The following is an 18427-nucleotide window of genomic DNA, read 5'->3' on the forward strand; positions in this document are numbered from 1 at the left end:
AGTTCCTATGGAGTGCTGAGCTTCTTTTCCAAGATTTGAATAAATAAGGCAATAAGACAAAGATACTGAAAATATCGATATTATTGCTGTCAATTATTTACACAAGACCAGCCGTGGCTGTTTATTCCAATAAACTAAGAACATTGAAAATGATCACATAATACATGCTTACATACAATGAAAGAATTCTTCAGCCTCAGGTGAACAAGAAGAACTCAATACAATTCAAGCTGTGAACTTTAATTGCAAATCACATCAAAAGTTAACCAACTTGCTAATCTCAAGAAAAGAGTACACAATAAATGATTTCTATGTGCCGCTACATGTTACCTTTGAAGTTTTAAGAAAAAACCTCGGAAGAAATGCAAAATGTACACATTTCTTATCTCCAGTGAATGGAGGGAATGAATGTTATAATACTGCAAGAAGACTAGAAGTTCAAAGATTACTTGTTCGCTATATGAAAATTGACAACATTCTTCAAATACTATAACAGCCGATCACAGAACCCCCCCCTTGATTTCAAATTTATCAAAAGATGCCAAGAGAAACATGTTTAAGAAGTCAACCTTGGTTATGACCACATCCGTTTTACTAACTGGTCCAATTCAAACAATGAAAATATTTACAGCAAAATCATGCTTGATCAAGAACTCGACACTGAACATGCTGCAAGAGCCACCAGCGATATGATTACAACTTGTGACATTTTATAGAGAAACTGTATAGAATAGAAATGCAAGATATAAACTTCAATTACACTTATCCCGTTAAATAAGGCAGTAACTACATTTGTACAATTGATGGTTTTGATTAACGAGAAATGAATAATCAAAACTAAATGAATAATCAAAACTAAAGTTGGATACTCATAATGTCCTTCAGACATTGGTCAGTCAAACATTTCTACCAAAATTTCTAATTCAATTTAATAATTTGAAGTATGCAAAGTAAAGAAAAACTGGTTTTTAAAACATTCATCAAATTTACTGATGTGGACAAACTTGCATCTATAGATGGACCAACGTCGTCAACTTCCCGTACCGGTACTTAAAAGTCGACATTTGATGAAAAACAGACAGTATTCAGATTTTCACATTGATGGAGATGGTTTCTCTTGTGGTCTGTGAATGAGCAGCTTGATAACTCCAGGTTCCTGCGACTTCAGTACATTCCACGCCTCAAAGTGGCTCAACCTCCGAATGGCTTGATCGTTGACCTTCAAGATTTCATCACCCTTTTGGAGAACACCACCTTTCTGAGCAGGCCCACCTGAAAGACAAAGCACATGAGAAAATCGAGAACCAAAATGGTTCAAGGTTTTATTTCTAGATGGAGCAAGGATGGTCATCATCATCATCACAAAATCATCTTCATCATATCTGATCTATGCTCGTCAGTTGAATGCCCAGACCAGACTTTACATTCCACTAATAAAAGCGTTCAACAATCTTGTAAAATACAACCTCGCAAGACTCACTGTTACCTACTTTTGAATATTCTCTTGATCCTTACTGGGACATCACCAAGCAGAGATCCCATGCCTCCCTCGATACAGAAGCCGAGGCCTGTGGTACCCTTGACAAGGCTCACCTCCATCACGCCATGTTCATCCAAGACTGGCTCCAGTGGCAATGGGCTTTCAGCATCGTAGACATCAGGATCTGATGGCACGTCAAGGAACCCAGATGTAGAATCACTCTCAGTGAAACTGCTCTCTGATTTGGTAGCCCTCTCTCGCTCTGGTGTCAGCTCATGATCGAATGATGAATCATGCAACAACTCTGTATCTCGGCACCACCCCTCCTTTTCTCCTGAACCACTATCTTTATGACGAATCAAATCATCTTCATATTCATGATCACATTTTGACTTCCCTTTTGCTTTGCAATGCATATCATCAGATTCGCCATTACCTAACTGGAATGTCTCCTCCCACTCATTCCTAAACCCCCTCATACCCTGTTTGATAGACTGCAAGTTCACCACAGGCTTTTTCAGTGGAACCTCCTCACAAGCCAACCTGGACTCAAAAAGAGCTCTGCGCTCCTTCACAAAATCTAACGGAACTGTTTGTTTCACAAATGCATCGGAAAATGACATTGATTTGATCACCTTAGTTTTTTTCTGTGATTGTGATTCAATGTTGACTAGACCTTTATAAGTTGTCGCCCCCAAGCTTCTTACTGAATCACTTCTTGCAAATGGCTTCAAATTTGGGGGCGGTTTGCCAAAGAAGTAGTCCGAGTGACTCCTGATTATTGCTGGGCTGAACAACGGCAAGGGTGCATATCTTGGGCAAGGCACCTTTTGTTGGAGCATGGGGACATCATTAGTGACTACACCACCTGATATTGTCTCCTTGTGCATTTGTACATCTTGCACGGCAGACTCCAACTCCCCCTCTTCCAAATAAATCACTGGTGTTGCAGCATCTTTTGCTTCCCTGGGATGATCGAGAACCTCCTCAACCTGTTCTTGGCGTATCAGCATCCTTATAGCGGCAGAAGATGAACAACCTTCATCTGCAATAGGAGGGGATGATGTTGCGAGACTTGGTACCCGATTGTCCCCAGAATCATCCGCAGCAGCAACAAAGTCATTGTCAGTCACTGGCGAGGCCGTATCGGGGAGATTAGGTACGATGCTGTCACCAGATATAGCCACAGGCCGTTCACTAGAAATTGTAAGCGGGGGACTTGGAATCAGATAAAATTGTTCATCATTGGAGAGGTCACTTTCATTGGACGGATTCACCTCGAAAGAATACTCTTTGTTCAGATCAACAGATATCATAGTGAAGATGCTCGAGTCGTCAGAGGTGGTAGACGAGGATGTGATCTCCCAGTCTTCCTCCTCCTTGGAGAGATCGCTCACACATTCGACTGGTGAAGGACACCTGGCAGAGGATTCTGGTGGCAGGTGTTCAACATCAGCCACAGGATACTGATCAGGCACTTCCACTGCCAAAGCATCAGCTGGAGAAAAAGCTTGGATGTCTTCAGGAGTGGTGGTTTTAGCTGTGACGGAGTTGTTGTCTGCATCTGATATGCCGACTTCAGGAAGTGATGTTGATTCAAGTTCATAACTCTCAGTCTCTGTGGGGTTAACATCACAATCTTTATCCACGGTTTGTAAATCAAGCGACACATCACATACGATTTCTCCAGCATTTCCCAGCTTTTCACCACCACAATTTGCAGCATCACAGAGCGTGGAGACTTCTGTGGCAATTACACTGTCCTTTTCGTCAAATGGTTGATCCAATTGTTCCTTTCCTTTAATTTCTGGTGGTTTGTCGGCTTCTGGCGTCTCAACTGATTTGGTATTCGCAGATGGTTTTGATGACACATTGATATCATCAACGGCTCTTTGCAACTCCTTGGAATTTTTCTCATTTGTGATGATATTGTTTGGGTCTTGTCTCTCGCCATAGATGATATGGATTTTACTAAGTGACGCTGTTCTCTTTGGTGAAACAACTTTCGATTTGATGGGTAGGTAGCACTTCCAAGCATCGATCTCAGACCTGATGCGGTCGAGTGTTGAGGGATCAATACCGTGGCTGGTGGATTCTGGGTAGCTGGCACTGACAGACCTGAACAATCCCGGCACAGGGCGTCCCCTATGTGTTGGTTCATGTTCTGGTCCACAATAAACGGAAGGTTTTCCTAAAATGAGTGAAAAATTTATCAATGCGCAGTAAATGGATTTTCCTTTTCTTGCTTGGAACTCGTCTTTTAACTGATAATTAAATCAGGGAGAGGAAGAGCTTTTGACTTTGACCTTAATACTGAGGTGCACACACCATATCGCAAACTTTTGCATCTAAGTTTAGCTGCAATCTCAAACTCATGACATCATTGAGTATCACTATTTACTTCTTCTTTCCAGCATTAACATGACATCTACTCCATACTCTATGATAAATTTGGCATTTACTTGCTTCCACACAGTTGCTCTTGCTGGCATGTTCCATCAGGCCAAGTTAAATAGCTTTGATTGACAGATAAACATCCCTCAAACTTTTGGGGAAGAGAAAGCCATGCCTATTCTTGCAGGAAAAAATGCCATCAAGCCCCTCCCCTCAACAGAGATGAAACAGCATTCAGTATGCCTATATCAATCATGTGCAAGTAAGAAGCAGAAGACCATGCAAAAAACATAAATGCTGCAGGAGTTCTATCATTTGGTTAACAACATCAAGGTCTATACATTTATAGGAATTTCACAAGAGGTCATAAAACCCAGATTCAAAGTAGCGGATGCCTTGAGTTAAAGTGGATATTTTGTAACCACACAGGTACAGTACTTCAGAAGTGGCACAGTCTAATAAAACATCCACAACATTTGCAAAATTGTTTGGCAAATATCAAAATTATCGCAGACACTAGTTTCAGACCTGATAAATACTGAGTGTTTGATCCACACCCTATGCTGGTATGAATGACATAGGGTAGGTTATAGAATTGTTTGCATGTATAGAATATGCCATGCAGTGAGCCAGTCGATTTCAGTATGACACATTTTCGAAAAAATTTGCATCTCACTTCGCCAAGTCAGGCCACTTCAGCCTATTCAGTTTACCTAGACGAGGTATGCTCTTTGACAGTTTTATGTCGAGTTCATCCTCTTCATACAGGTGCCTGGCACACACTCCATATTGGTAAAAGCGAACTATTGTTCCACGACATTTTGAAACCTACATCGACTGGTTTTGAGATAATTTTTTTTGCCAAAAGTTTTGTTAACCAAATGAAAGAATAACTTGATTAAAGGATGTGTGTCTCGAGTCATGCCAACTCCCTACTTATGTAGTTTATTGAGCTTCTGTGCAGATAGTGCTTCAGGAAGGAACTGAGTAGGAGGGAGGGAATAAACAAGGAAAGCTAACATGCGAAAACAAACAGTGACGAAGATATGGTGCTTCAACAAGGCAATGGGAGTGGACAAAATGCACATATACATATAAGACAAACACTGATGACTTAAAAAGTGTAATTACCACTGGCTGCTGTGCACTAATAAGTTTTAACTGAATATGAGAGAAACAGGAATAAAATAACTGAATAGTACATCAGAATCAATGGACACTTAGCAATACAAAATTTGAAAAAAATCATACAGTGCATTGAAGAAAGTAGAGCCGGAAGACAAAATCAAAGAGACTCCTATTTCGTGGCATAACAAAATTACAGGCATTTGGCATTCCGACTACTACACTTGATTATAATCAAGGATAGAGACATCTATCTAAGTGACTATACTTTTAGTGGAAGGTGAATTTAGGGGAGATTGTATACTTTCAATACCTCTGTGATAGGAACTCTGTATGCAGAGATATGGAGACATATTTTATAACATGAAACTTCATGACGGCAGACTATTTGCGATTGATTTGTGATATCTTTAACCAGGGGGAAACTGCCCCCTTGCCAAACCAGGTCAAGCAATGGCGACCAATGTATTGCCCGCAAATTTATGCAACAACTTCCACTACAGTTCCTTGAATTCTAAACTTTAAATTTCATTGAACATTGAACTAACTTAGCTTATTTCTACATGTATTTGCTCACGCATAAGATAACAGTTTTACCAAACAGGATCAACAGCCTATGTACAACAAATACAAGAACATACTACAAATGCACAATCAGTTTTAGCATATGTCAACAGGGACAAGTTGAATCCCACCTGTACAGCTGAAAGTTTTGAAGAAGAACAGAGAAACCTCTCTTAGCAGACATCTCCCATTCAGGACGCCCCAATTAAGGCCCACACCCAAATAAACATTATCGCCACATTTTGCATAGGCAGTACACTCGAGCCAAAAGTTCAGCTGTATTATTGTTGTCTGTGGTCTATGCGTAAATCACGGCAAGAAAAGCTCATGTGGAGATGGGCCTTGAATTTAGCAAATCCAACTTGAAGAATTCTACAAGATTTATTGAGACAATCTTTACACCCACCTTTATCCTTGTCCAGATAATAGGGCGTCGTCGATAGAATGAGTTTATTCAGACCCCGCGGCAGCAATCGTAAAATCTGGTCAACTCTGGCCTGGGATAAACCAATCACAACCGTACTGTTGACACACAGCAAGTAGTCACCCTCTCTGTAATGGTAAAGACATCAAAACATTATAGGAAAATTACCATCAGAAACACCCGAAATCATTCACCAAACCGACATAAAAATAGTGGTCAAATGACTTTGCAATTGAACTCATAGCCACAAGGAGGAATAAATCGGAGGTGAATTGAGGCCTGTGTTTTCCTAGAACTTCAAAGTCAGCCACAGCAATGCAGTTTTCAAATCATTCCAATAGCTGGGGACATCTCATAAGGGAGAGGAGGTGATTCGCAAATTTGGTTCCCCATACTTACTTCACTTTGCCCAGGTTCATCAACGAACTAGACCTCTCTATCTCCCGCACCATCACTTGGCCGTCAGCAGTCACTGTAACCTTGACCCCAATGCCAAGGATACTCTTCAGCATGTCGATCTGGAACGGACCAGCGAGGCTGCGTTCTTGCTTTGCAACTGGCTCAATTGCTTGTGCCAATGGGACGTGGATCATATCCTTCGTGAACGGCTTTGGCGACATAATCTTTTCGTATGAAGAAACCTTCCGACGTCTTGTCTCCTCCTGAATCTCATCAGCGAGTGACGGCATACTTTTCATCATCTTCTGCTCTGTAGCATCACCATCATCTGTCGACGCGCTTGGTATATTCGTCGTATCAAGGTATCCACTCCAGCTAAAAGGTCGCCGGGGTGCCAATGGTCGTAATGAGTTCAATTTAGGCCGCCGGATTACAGGCAGTGTGGGATCAACTACGTGAATATTGTATTTCTTTTTATTGTCCCTTTCTTCATTTGCCGATTGACTAGTTTTGTCCACTGGGCCTGTATAAAACAAGGTTGAGTTATCTTTCTGATGTCCTTCTGCGCCTGTATTGGCCTGGTTAGGATGTTTGCACCGATCATCTGGTGAAGATTCAAATTTCTTCGCTAAATATTTAACCGCACTCGGTTTCCTTTCAACTGTCATTTGTTTCAGCCCAGTGTTGTCTGAATAGAACACATCATCATCAATGGCTTTATCTCTGCTACTTTCACACAATAAACCATCTAAATTATCACTTAATGAAATCGGCAGCAATTTTGCATTTTTGGCAGTCGGTGTCCTTGGTTTGATGGGCACTGGTGGTGGTTTTGTAGTAGCTGGCGATTGAGAAACAACATGTGGTCTATCTGGAACAGACCGGTTTTCATATAGAGCATGAATATTGGAATTAGAATCAGGCGAAATTTTGTTCGCATCATTTCGGTAAACCTCAGGATCGACCTTGACAGATGCACTCTGAAAAGCTAGTATAGATGCACCATGGAAGTTCTCCCTGTCATCAGACTTTCCGGCAGTGTTGGAACCTGACCTTGGTGGGACCCTCGGCGGCGATGCTGGAGGCGACATAGACAGAAGATTGCGAACTGTTTGCTGTTCAACTGGACTCAAGTCTAACCCACGTTCTGGTACACTCCGACATTCTTTCATTGGAGTCCTCCATACATTAGAAGAAAACCCACCAGCAAGATCAGCGAATTCTTGCTCAGCTAATTCCTGTTCAAGTTTTTCAAATGGGCTAGTGAGAGCCTCTGGAGTGACTTCACATTGCCTTAAATCATGCGGGGATCGCAGTAGATCTAGAGTGTTCGGCGGATGATTGTCTACCAGTTTAGATGGCACTGCGATCTCTTTGTTCGACTTTATATTTGGCGTGGATGAAAAGGGGTGGGAATTATCACAGCTGTTTCTCTCCTTCCCAGGAGTTGGAGGATCAGAATGCTGAGATGATTTCCTATCATGATCGATATCTTCATCAGATTTTGGGCCGACATAGAACAAGTTATCCCAGGAATAGCTTGGCTTGGATGGGGCACTCGTTATCTCAACCTGTTCTGCCATTGTGGTTTCTTGTTTACCGTCTAAGCTCATGGAACGTTCTTCCTCACTCAGGTAGTCTAATAACTCGTCTATGAATGTGTACGGCGGTTCAGACGGGTTGACCACAGTACCTTCTTTTAGAGGTGTATCATCAACAAAACCAGACTCAAACAAAGTCTCTCTTTCTGGAGATACAAACACCTCCTCTTTGACATCATCCTCCTCAATCAACTTTTGAATTGCCAAACCCTTCCCCATCAGATTGTCCTTTAACATGTCCGTAAAAGCCTCAAACACACCACTCTCATATTTCGTCTGATCATTACGGCGGGGGCTATCTTCTTCAAGATAAGATGGTTCAACGGCTTCTTCCTCAATGGTAATCAGTGAGGGACTATCGCTCTCGTACGGTGACATCCACGCATCGCTTTCTTTCCCCAACTTATGGTGGGCAGCGTCCTGATCAACTGACCTATCAGTACCATGAAAGTTATAAACCTCAAAAATATCGTTAGAAAAACTTGTCTCTCTCTCATACGGGTTTTCCCTTACATTCTCCTCTGTCTGGAGGAATGTTTCCAGGCCCATTGCCCAGTTCTTGGCGTATAGTTGTGGCGTGTTTAACGGACATGATGCCTCAGGCGCAGTGTCCGGATCAACCAGGAAAAAGTTTGAATCCATCTCCGGTGAACTCAATCTCCGCAAGTTGAGCAACTCAACACTATTGTCGGACACAGTTGTGTTGGTGTCAGAGTCATCAGAGTCTAGATGAATTTGGTAGCGTTTCCTTGCAAAGGCCAACCTCACGCTGGAACTTGCAAATAGTTTATTGTGTTGCTGATCAATAGCTTTTGGATGTAGCGCCTTCCCATCATGACAACTTTTGCTACGTTTTGGTTTGCTTTTAACATCCTTTGCCAGAACCTTAGCCTCAGAGCCTCGAGAAGGGTTCAACTTTTTCCAACTTGTGAGTTCTGGATCACTATCATCAGAAATATAACCATGTTCAAGATCAGAATCCCCTGATGCTGTCTCATCTATTTTGTGAACAGGTGGCACCTCCTTATTTTCACTTTTGCGTAACAAAGTGATTGTGACGTCCCCAGTTATATTCACACATTTCACGCATTCTTGGAGTGTGATGTTCGTTAGCTGTTTACCATTGCATGAGAGCAGACGATCACCGATTTTCACCAAATCGTTCCTGTAGCAGACGCCATTGATGAGTACGCGATTGACCTGCAACGACAGAGTTTGCAATATATGTAAAAGGTGCAGATATAGCATTCCCACAGCTCAATCTCGGAATAAGGTAACAAAAGAAGAACCTCTCCATGGCTGGAATAGGACAGGATGTTATTTTAGAGTGAATGATTGATTTACTCAAAAGATAAAAAAACAACCCTTTCGCTGGGATAGGCCATGAATTGGCTGTGATTTTCAGAATCAATATCCTTAGCGGGAATACCGACTGAAAAGGATTGCATCTGAAACTCAAAGTCAAAATATCAGGGAACAGGCTGGAAAATCAAAACTTACCAGAACTTGCTGAACATATTTCCAAATTGAATATTATATCCGTGACCTCAAATTTCAAGTTGAGGACAATATACCAGTGTACAACTCATGCTCGGTTGATTTTCATGGATGTTAGAATCACACAATGTCAGCAGAGATCGTAACGTCAAGAAGATTCACCCAAACAAGCAATCTCAAACAGACCGCAAATGAATACTTATTTCAATGTCGACAGAAGATCTAGTCCTTTAAATTGGATCTATACCCCATACCTCATTCTTTGAACTGTAGCCCAGAAATAATCAAACAAACAATGAACTGTCGGATTCCAATTGACAGTGAATTGAGAACCACTGCTCTCAAAACAATTATAGGAATCCAAAATTATAGACATCAAATCCTCCCCATGTCGACTGGAACTACTGGGTCATAACTGATACTGATTAGATACAACACCATAATGCATGCCACAAAGAATTAACACGATAACCGACAATTGAGGGAAACATTGAAAAATACCTGCAGTTTTGCTGGAATATTCCACCACACCTTCTAATGTCAATTCAAACAGTCCCACTGTTTAAACGACATCGCAAATGACATGACAATACCTTGTGTGCACATAGCGGAGATACTTTACATTTCACCTGCTACTTCGGTTCCAGGTAATTAATGCACAAATCAATGTCTGCTGTCAAACCCATTTCGAACAAGTTATGAAGATTTTAACGGAGTACAACATTATAGATGTATGAAATGCATATCCTGCATCCTGTGTAACTTTTGGATGCATTATGGTGAGGTATATTCAGAAATTTTGGCATGCCAGAGGATCAATATTTGGTGAACAAAGTTAGTTTTGTTCGCTTAGGGCATGCAAATTTAATGATAAGTATTTTAGAGAAGCCTTACAAGTGTGAGGTGGGGACTTATTGCCCGTCTGACATTCAAAAGTAATTTTGCCTATAGCCCCCTTTATGGAAAATCAAAAGGATAAAAATCATGCAATTGACACACATTACCTACATGTAGAGACTCCACGAAATATTGCAAAAGTCCGGTTAACCCATTCCTCTTCAGAGCTGAAGGGTCAATATTAACGAAAGACTTTCTTTGCTATTTTTACAACTTTCACTGGTCGGATGACACAAGTACTGGGCCTATTAAGAATTTAATTTGGCCCACGGTGAACTAAATAGACCACAAGGATATTTGTTGAGTGTGTTCCCTGCTGCCCACAGAGACCTCACCAGGATTTAAGTTGGCTAAATTAAGGTAACAAAGATATCCCATGGAGGGCTTGAGCCTCATAAAAACCCTTAAGAACTAGAAACTACAAGCTTAAAAGTGAAAGCAAATGCTAGCTCTTTTAAAAAATTCTCCAACATTAAATCAATATACCTTGCACACCACTACCAAACCATCTATTGATCTTTCAGAAGAACACTAGTCTATATGAATATCATTAGAAGGTAACAACCATGGTTGGAGGTGCAGCATTTAAGATTCGTAAATAAATCAAAACGTCACCTACATTGACCATTTCGGGTATTTCACTAAACAAAGTTAAGTCGTGTTTGTCAACGCATTTCATTTGCAGCATGCTACAAAAATGAGCTAAAAGAAGCAAGGTTTCTTACCTGGAAAAGTCCAGCAGTTGATCCGTAACTGGGTGTGATGCTTAGGCCTAAGACAGCCTTCGGTGGGACCGTCGTATTAACGAGAATCTTCTCAAATCCTTCAGGTGTTGAATCGTCATCAGCTGTCACAGAATCGTCTGTTCCGACGGAGCTGCAACATGGCGTCCAATCGTCACTACTCTCATTGCTATGGCGATTGTCAAATCGAGTTTCATCAGAATGGAGGTCACGCTCAGATTGAGACTTCTCGACCTTGACCTTACTCGCGGTCAAATCAGGAACCACATCAATGCGTGGTTCCACACTATCCCCCTCCTCCTCTGAGAGAGGTATCTTCCCATCCCCCTTTTGCACCGTCAAAATAATCCTTAGAGGTAGTTCCTGGAATACTGTTAGAATCTCACATTGAGATAACTCGCTCAACGGGGCACCGTTGATCTCCACAATCTCATCCCCAATCTTTAAACCTTTTGTTCCCCGTGTTAACCTCTCCGCAGGACTTCCTGGCAGTATCTTCTCCACGTACACCCCATTAACGCGTGTCCCTTGTTCCTTGCCCCCTTTTATGTACAACCCCATCCCAAGTTTTTCGCCAGGTAAACGTTGCAAGATTAGAATATCAGGTTTCTCCTGCTTAATTTCTGGCTCCACTGCCTGGATTCCTTTACATAGTTGGGTTTCTTTATGATCCTTAGAACTCTCATTGGTTTGAACCACAGGGCCCCTGGCATAATCAGCATCATGAGGAATGACTTTGGTTGTTTTCGAATCTCCAACAGCACCATCAAATGCAGTAGGATACAACTTGTCATGCATTCCGACATCAAACCCCATAGTATCTTTAATGTTTTCATCCACTTGGACCGGATTCCCTGACACACCAACAACCCCACAATGACTAGCACTTCTCTTGACACGAGGCCCGGACAAATGACCACTGGTAACATCCTTGATAATCATTGGTTTCTCCTCCACATGACTTGCGTGTCTCTTTATCCTTGGACTAGTAATTGGTGACTTTCTCGCAGAAATATCTAACATATTTCCACTCAATTGTTCGAACATTTTCCGTCTTTCGAACACGTCCACTGGGGCATCTTCAGTATTTTCCCCATCCCCTGATATCTGGGATGCACTTTGTCCAGATAAACTCATTTTAGGTATGTCGCCATTAGAATTCTTTTCAGGTTGACCAATACCTGTAGTGACACAAACTATCGGCAAAGTTTCATTCAAATCCGTCTTTGGTTTCGTTTCATGACTAGCAAGTACACTTTCATTTGGTAAGTTTTTATTTTGATAAAAACCCCTCAAAGGCACCATATCAGCAGACTTTGTTTCTGTATGTAAAGTCTGATTTGACTTGAAAGCAGTATTGTTTACAATCTCATCTTTCTTGTTTGCAGCAGTATCAGCATTCAAGGGTATGTCATCCTTTTTCTTCCGTTTCAGTTTCGGTGAAGACAAACGTCGCCCAAACCAATACGGATTGTCCTTGGATATCTTCGGCTCTGTTTTGGAATAATTTGCTGTACAACAGACATAGCTGGGTGAAGTGTTGCATCGTGAGACATCCGTATTATGACGCTGGTCGGACCTCATTGAACCCTCACGAGATGTGCTCGTGTTGTAGCCAGAATCAGAGTTAGGTAATCCCCGTGGACTAGAGTCACTACCCTCGAAAAGTGCATTGGATAGTTTTGCTGAAGCATCGTTGGTAATGCGTTGTGGAATGTCTTGACTGGAGACTTGATGATTTGATGACGTTGGAGACTGAAATGAGAAATCACAACAAATATTATAGCTAGCTTTTTAAAAATGCCAGGATTGTTCGTAAAGCTGTTTTCATAGCCAGCTGGCAATGCTCCTTTACACCCCTCTAAGTGTTAACATTGCGAATGGTAAATTTATGTGCTATGTCAAAGTGTATTCTACCATATTTCAAGAGGGGTGCAGAAGGCATTGATGAGCAAGAACGGACCAGACCAAACTTGTTTCTGACGCATTTGTTGGTTCCTGGCCGCTCAATTTCACAACTATGGGCAAGCAGCCACCACTTCAACATGACAATTTGAATCTCTGATACGGTTTGAAAGTGCGAGATTTGATTGCTGTTGTCATGGCGATCAGTTGAAAAGCCCTCATGAAATTGGTTTATACAGTGCATATGTTAAACAGAACAATATCCTGGTATACTCCTCATGAGCTTGAAACTTTCTGTAAATTTTTTGAATTAATGAACAAGGCATGACTAACAAGTCTCACTGGTACAACAGTATAATTGTGCCAATTATACTAAACATCATTTACACAGGTCACAAATATTCCTCCACGAAAGCACCCACTCAATTGAATCCTTAATAAAACTGGTTACCAAGCAATATATTCTAGCATCACAGCAGTGCAGCCCGATCCAAGGTAAATCAACCTATGACACAAACATCACCACCTTTCATTGAATATGCTGACTGGTCGATATGATGGGTGAAAGGGCAAGATCGTATGTGAGGTTAATGAAAGGTTTAATGGAAAAGTAAGGTAGATGATTAACACTTTTGAGGTGATTCAAATTATGAATACAGCCACATTCATCAATGGAATCGAGGATTATTCATCAAAATTATTCTTCATAAAATCTGAGGGCGATATCAGCATCACATGGTGCCGAAATTTCGCGGCTTCTAAATGATTAAACTTCCAGCCAGGAAAAATTGAGTGTTGCCTCACATCATGACGTAACGATGCACCCTCAGGATGTGACATGAGGATACATAACACACAACTGTTCCTAAATCAGAAGTTTAATCATTTTAAAAGCATGATCTTTCAACAGTTTAGCTTTGCACAAGAATGGCAAGTTATGTCATGAGACTTACCTCTGATCTGCCTCCGGACTGGGCTTTTATATAGAGACAAATATTCCCCATTTTAGTAGAATGGTCCAATAAGATCATAAAATATATACTGGACTTTCCTTGGTCAAACTCGAGAATAAAATGCCACCAAAGAACCAAATTTTCTCTATAAGGAATGTAGTTACACACCTAGATGTTTCAATTGCAAATGTATCTTGACGTATTTCATGGTCCAAGACCAAAGGTATGCAACCCAGGTAACAAGGAACGTGTCAAGTAAGTGGAATTACAGAATATTGGATGACAGAATATTCAATTTCTGGAATGACTGAATATTCAACTTACCCTTTGGCCCTGTTTTCTAAAGCTGCCCGCACCAAATAAATACATATTATTCTTTAAATCTGAAATTAGAATGAAAAGAGAGAGATTTTTATCCAGGGAATGTATGATTGATAAGAAATTACTTTGATGCGTTTGACTTCCTTTAGTTGTCTTGAAAAGATTAAGGGGCTGCAGAGGCAAAGTTTTAAGATAATGCTGGGCTGGCCATTGTACAGAGTTTTCATGTCGATGGCAACACCATTTCAAATCAGAAAGTATAGACAAATAGCTTGTGAATAAGTGAGTAAGTTTTTTTCCTCATCGCAATCATAATTACCGTAAGTTGAAGCAAGAAAAACAACTCATATGTTTTTATTTGTGCGACGTCATAAGATATTCAGATATTATAGCAAGATCACTGTTGCAAAACTTCTCAACGTTTTACCATGCGCGTTGGTGTCAGAGCAGAGTTAGTTAATATGACATGCAATCAAACACAGGCTGCATAGGAATGCATGAAAGGTGGATGAAAATTTAATGTCGTTAATCCATGCTAGCATAAACCCACTCACAGCAGCTGAGGCAGTTGGCATGTTTGGCCATACATTGCTTTTGTCAAGCATGACATGGTGAATTGGCTATCAGAGTTTTCTTTTGAAGACTTGAGTGAAGAATCAATCATTTTAGAATTAATTTAGATTTACATCAGCGAAATCACCAGTTTCTTCTTCATCAGCATCAGCTCTGCACTTGGAAGCGTCTCGCTAAAGGACAGTGGTGATCCTCGGAGAGTCGAACCCATGATCTCCAATTATGAGCCCAGAGCTAGTCTAATCACCACGCCACTGACCTCTCTGAAGGCACCAGAATCTGGGGCAATTCAGACTCTCAAACTGTCTCACTTTCATGAAATAAACGACGCGACAGTTTTTGGCATTTTCTATCATCAAAAATGAACTTTCAGGCCAATTTAGTTGAGATAAACTGCTAATGGAAACACAATACTTTGGTTGATAAACCCGAACTGATAAGAACCTATACATCGGGATCCAAAAGAGAATGCAATGATAGCAGTCCATTGGTGAGATTCCCCAACTTACCATCACAAAGAGTTGCTGATTTTATTCCTCAATGTCGATGATCTGTATGCCCAGAACTTTAAGAAATTATCCAAAGAATCGAGATCTGTTTGACTATAACGCAAATTTCGTTACAACTGTCAGACAAATCAAAAAAGAAACCTGCCTGGGTCCAAACAGCTGATCATACCTGTATGATATATTGTTATGGGTTTAGAACTGAGCCAATGTGCTGATAAGGTCCAAGGCAGCCAAGGCTGGACACAGACAGCTGCTTGGGTCTCATGCAAGCTGTGTTAGATTATTAAGAAATCTCTGTAGATGTTTGGTTAAAAATCTAAGGGAGAACCGGCTAAGAGCGTAAAGAGAAAGGGGCAGAATTTACACACGATCCGGAATTCTTCCAATTTGATTTTTCCAGGTGCAGCACCAAGACGAAATCATTTCTTCCACATATTAGCACACAGACAAACCAGTCAGCACCTGGGCAGATTCATGGAGTTGCTGTAATGGTTTTTACTGTCACTGTTTATAGAGAACCCGACAGATTTTGCGAGAACACCCTGGACAAAAGTGAAAAGAAGTCTCAATTGCGTCAAAATATGGCTCTTCCACTCAAAAGAAACTTGTGATGGAGAAACACAAAACAGTGAGGAAAACACTGGCTCAGTGACAGACTACACTAAAGAATTACCCAAATAAGCGCAGGAAGCAACATCCATGAAAATAACAACAAGACTAGAAAGTATTTGTACACAATAATTCCATATGACAGTAAAGATTGGAAAAAACTTACGATATTTATGTTGGAATATAAATTGTGCCTCTATTCTTGTTGTGGTCCTGTACAAGAGGCTGAAGTAGAGTGCATCACAGTTTCTGTCCACACCAAACAAGTTGGCAGGACGTTATTGAGTATATCACAAGTTTGCTAACACCATAAACTTGGCAACCTGATACACAATAACGGCACAGTATTGCGGTCAATAATCTATGCACTGGTTTTGTTAAAGGAATACGCCTTAAATGATACATATTAGGTATACCTTTGCCAAGTTGGTTGCTGCTGATAGTAATTTTGAATAATTAGCAGGCAGGTATGAATAAATGATACCTTATGTCAGAAGGAATTTGAAGAGCTCGATATGGGCTTTGTTTACCACATACTAGCCTTCATAAATCTGTTTGTAGCGTGACGCAAATACAAGGGTCTATAGTGGAGATTAATGTGCCCACAAGAAAAACACCATCACTGTCTGGTTTCTATAGAAATCACATTATTTAGGAGAATTTTAAGGGAGAGTTTTTTAAGGTCAGTTTGTCCATGTATAATTAATAGCGAGGCTGTATAATATTGCAAGGCTTATTTACGTTTTTATAAAGTAGCGTTAAAAAATTCAATAGATAATCAATTTAAGATTTATCACTTCCCCACAGACTGCACAAACAGACTCTATCAAAGCTCCAATTCAATCAAACGCAGATGAAAAAAGGTTTGAATACCCATCATTCTGAACAATCAAGAAAATGTTATGTAGATCTGACTGTATGGTGCTGCCACCTAGCCTGATATGATAAAATCAATCCTATCAGAGCAAGCAATGGGAACTACCCTTTGTAAGGCTTCATTGGAAAATTCAGACAAGGAGTAATAAGTTCAGAATGACCTAGCACGTCATCTTGGAGAGAAGGAGAACCAATCATATTTCAGCATTACCGCACATGTAAAAAATGCGTAACTTGACATTTGTAAGAATACCTGGAATTTTTTGCCATATCTCGCCAGAGAAACACAACAATTTATAGATAGAATCGTTTCTATTTTCAAGTGACAGGCAGAAGGAGTAATTTTATTTCATAAAAGTAAAATCTGAACACTGGATATGCAAATCGTCTATTGGTTTAGTTGCACATTCCTAAGTCAATTCATTCAGTCAAATTTTCTGGCACCCAACTGAAGACCCTTTGAATGGCAATTTCCCAAGGGAATTTAAAAATAAAGCTGTCCACACCAATCAACTGAGCCACTTTTATCCACATGCCAAAGCTTCAAAAATACAACAAAGCTAGCACAAAAGCAGAGGAGGCCAGAAATAAACTACAAACGTAATATAATGCACTTCTTTACAAACTTTAAAACTCCTAATGTTCCTAATCAAATCAGATTATTCAGGTTATTCTCGGAGCTGCCAAAAAGATTGTGCAGAAAAATTTAGCGTGACCCATGTCTTAGCCGTTTAAGCCAAATGGACAGTTTTTGACGACCATGTAGACTGCAATATCTTGTACAATTCAAGGTACCTGGTGTTTCACAATCCATGCAACATGTTTCACTTCTTTTGGCATTGGTTGGTCTTTTTGCTCAAAATAGCAAACTGGATAACACCGGTTACAGAAAATAGAAAATACGTCTTTCCTGATTAATCTGTTTAAAGGCCAACATCTAAGAAAACAGTACCGATGAGAGTTTGATTAATGATTCAGAATGGACCAGACCCATGCAATGGTGTAGTAGCCTGGTCTCTGACAAGCGGTCATGAGGTCCCCGGTTTGATCCCAACTGTCGACGAATCCATTTACTTACCACAGTCTCTGCTCCGGTCATCAATAAATTTGTTACTTCCATCTTTATTATCAATCTGTAAACAAAGTATCAGAATTCAACCATAGTTTGACTGTGTGAGCTGGATATCCAGCAGAACTGTACTGGTCAGAAATAACCTTCTTTAACAACACTTTGTTTCTAAATGCACCTGCAGATTGTCTACGCAGCACCCCAAGGTCCCTGGTTATTGAATTATCAGGGAAACATAGATTCTCAAGTACTCCATGACAACTCCTGCAACATTGCCACTAAAATGAGATGCTGGGAACACTACCACTGTTTCACTTTTACACTATTCTCAAATTTGATATAAAAACATGAATACAATCCAAAACAGATAAGGCAATAATTGCTCATGGATTTCTCATTCATCTTGTACATTGCAATTACAAAAGTTATAACAGTAGAATAATGATATTAAATCAACACAGGAGGTCAGAAGGGGAATACCTCAACAT

At 40.5% G+C, this 18427-nt stretch overlaps 1 protein-coding gene across 3 annotated transcripts in view; it reads right to left on the reverse strand.

Annotated features, from left to right (window-relative positions):
- Positions 1 to 63: 63 nt before the first annotated feature.
- LOC135483158 (uncharacterized) overlaps positions 64 to 18427 on the reverse strand; it is a 32993-nt gene continuing 14629 nt past the window's right edge. The window contains exons 11-17 of one of the 3 annotated variants that reach the window (XM_064763773.1): positions 17949 to 18003; positions 14307 to 14365; positions 11107 to 12879; positions 6387 to 9187; positions 5970 to 6115; positions 1491 to 3671; positions 64 to 1272 (exon numbers count right to left, since the gene is read on the reverse strand). In XM_064763773.1, coding sequence (XP_064619843.1) covers positions 1094 to 1272; positions 1491 to 3671; positions 5970 to 6115; positions 6387 to 9187; positions 11107 to 12879; positions 14307 to 14365; positions 17949 to 18003 — 7194 coding nt within the window. In that variant the 3' untranslated portion in view covers positions 64 to 1093. Of the gene's footprint in view, positions 1273 to 1490; positions 3672 to 5005; positions 5036 to 5312; positions 5329 to 5969; positions 6116 to 6386; positions 9188 to 11106; positions 12880 to 14306; positions 14366 to 17948; positions 18004 to 18427 lie in introns of those variants that run through there. The other 2 variants (XM_064763775.1, XM_064763774.1) reach the window with 2 other exon arrangements.

Source organism: Lineus longissimus, chromosome 2 (genome assembly GCF_910592395.1).
Source record: "Lineus longissimus chromosome 2, tnLinLong1.2, whole genome shotgun sequence".
In the NCBI taxonomy this organism is placed as follows: Eukaryota; Metazoa; Nemertea; class Pilidiophora; order Heteronemertea; family Lineidae; genus Lineus; species Lineus longissimus.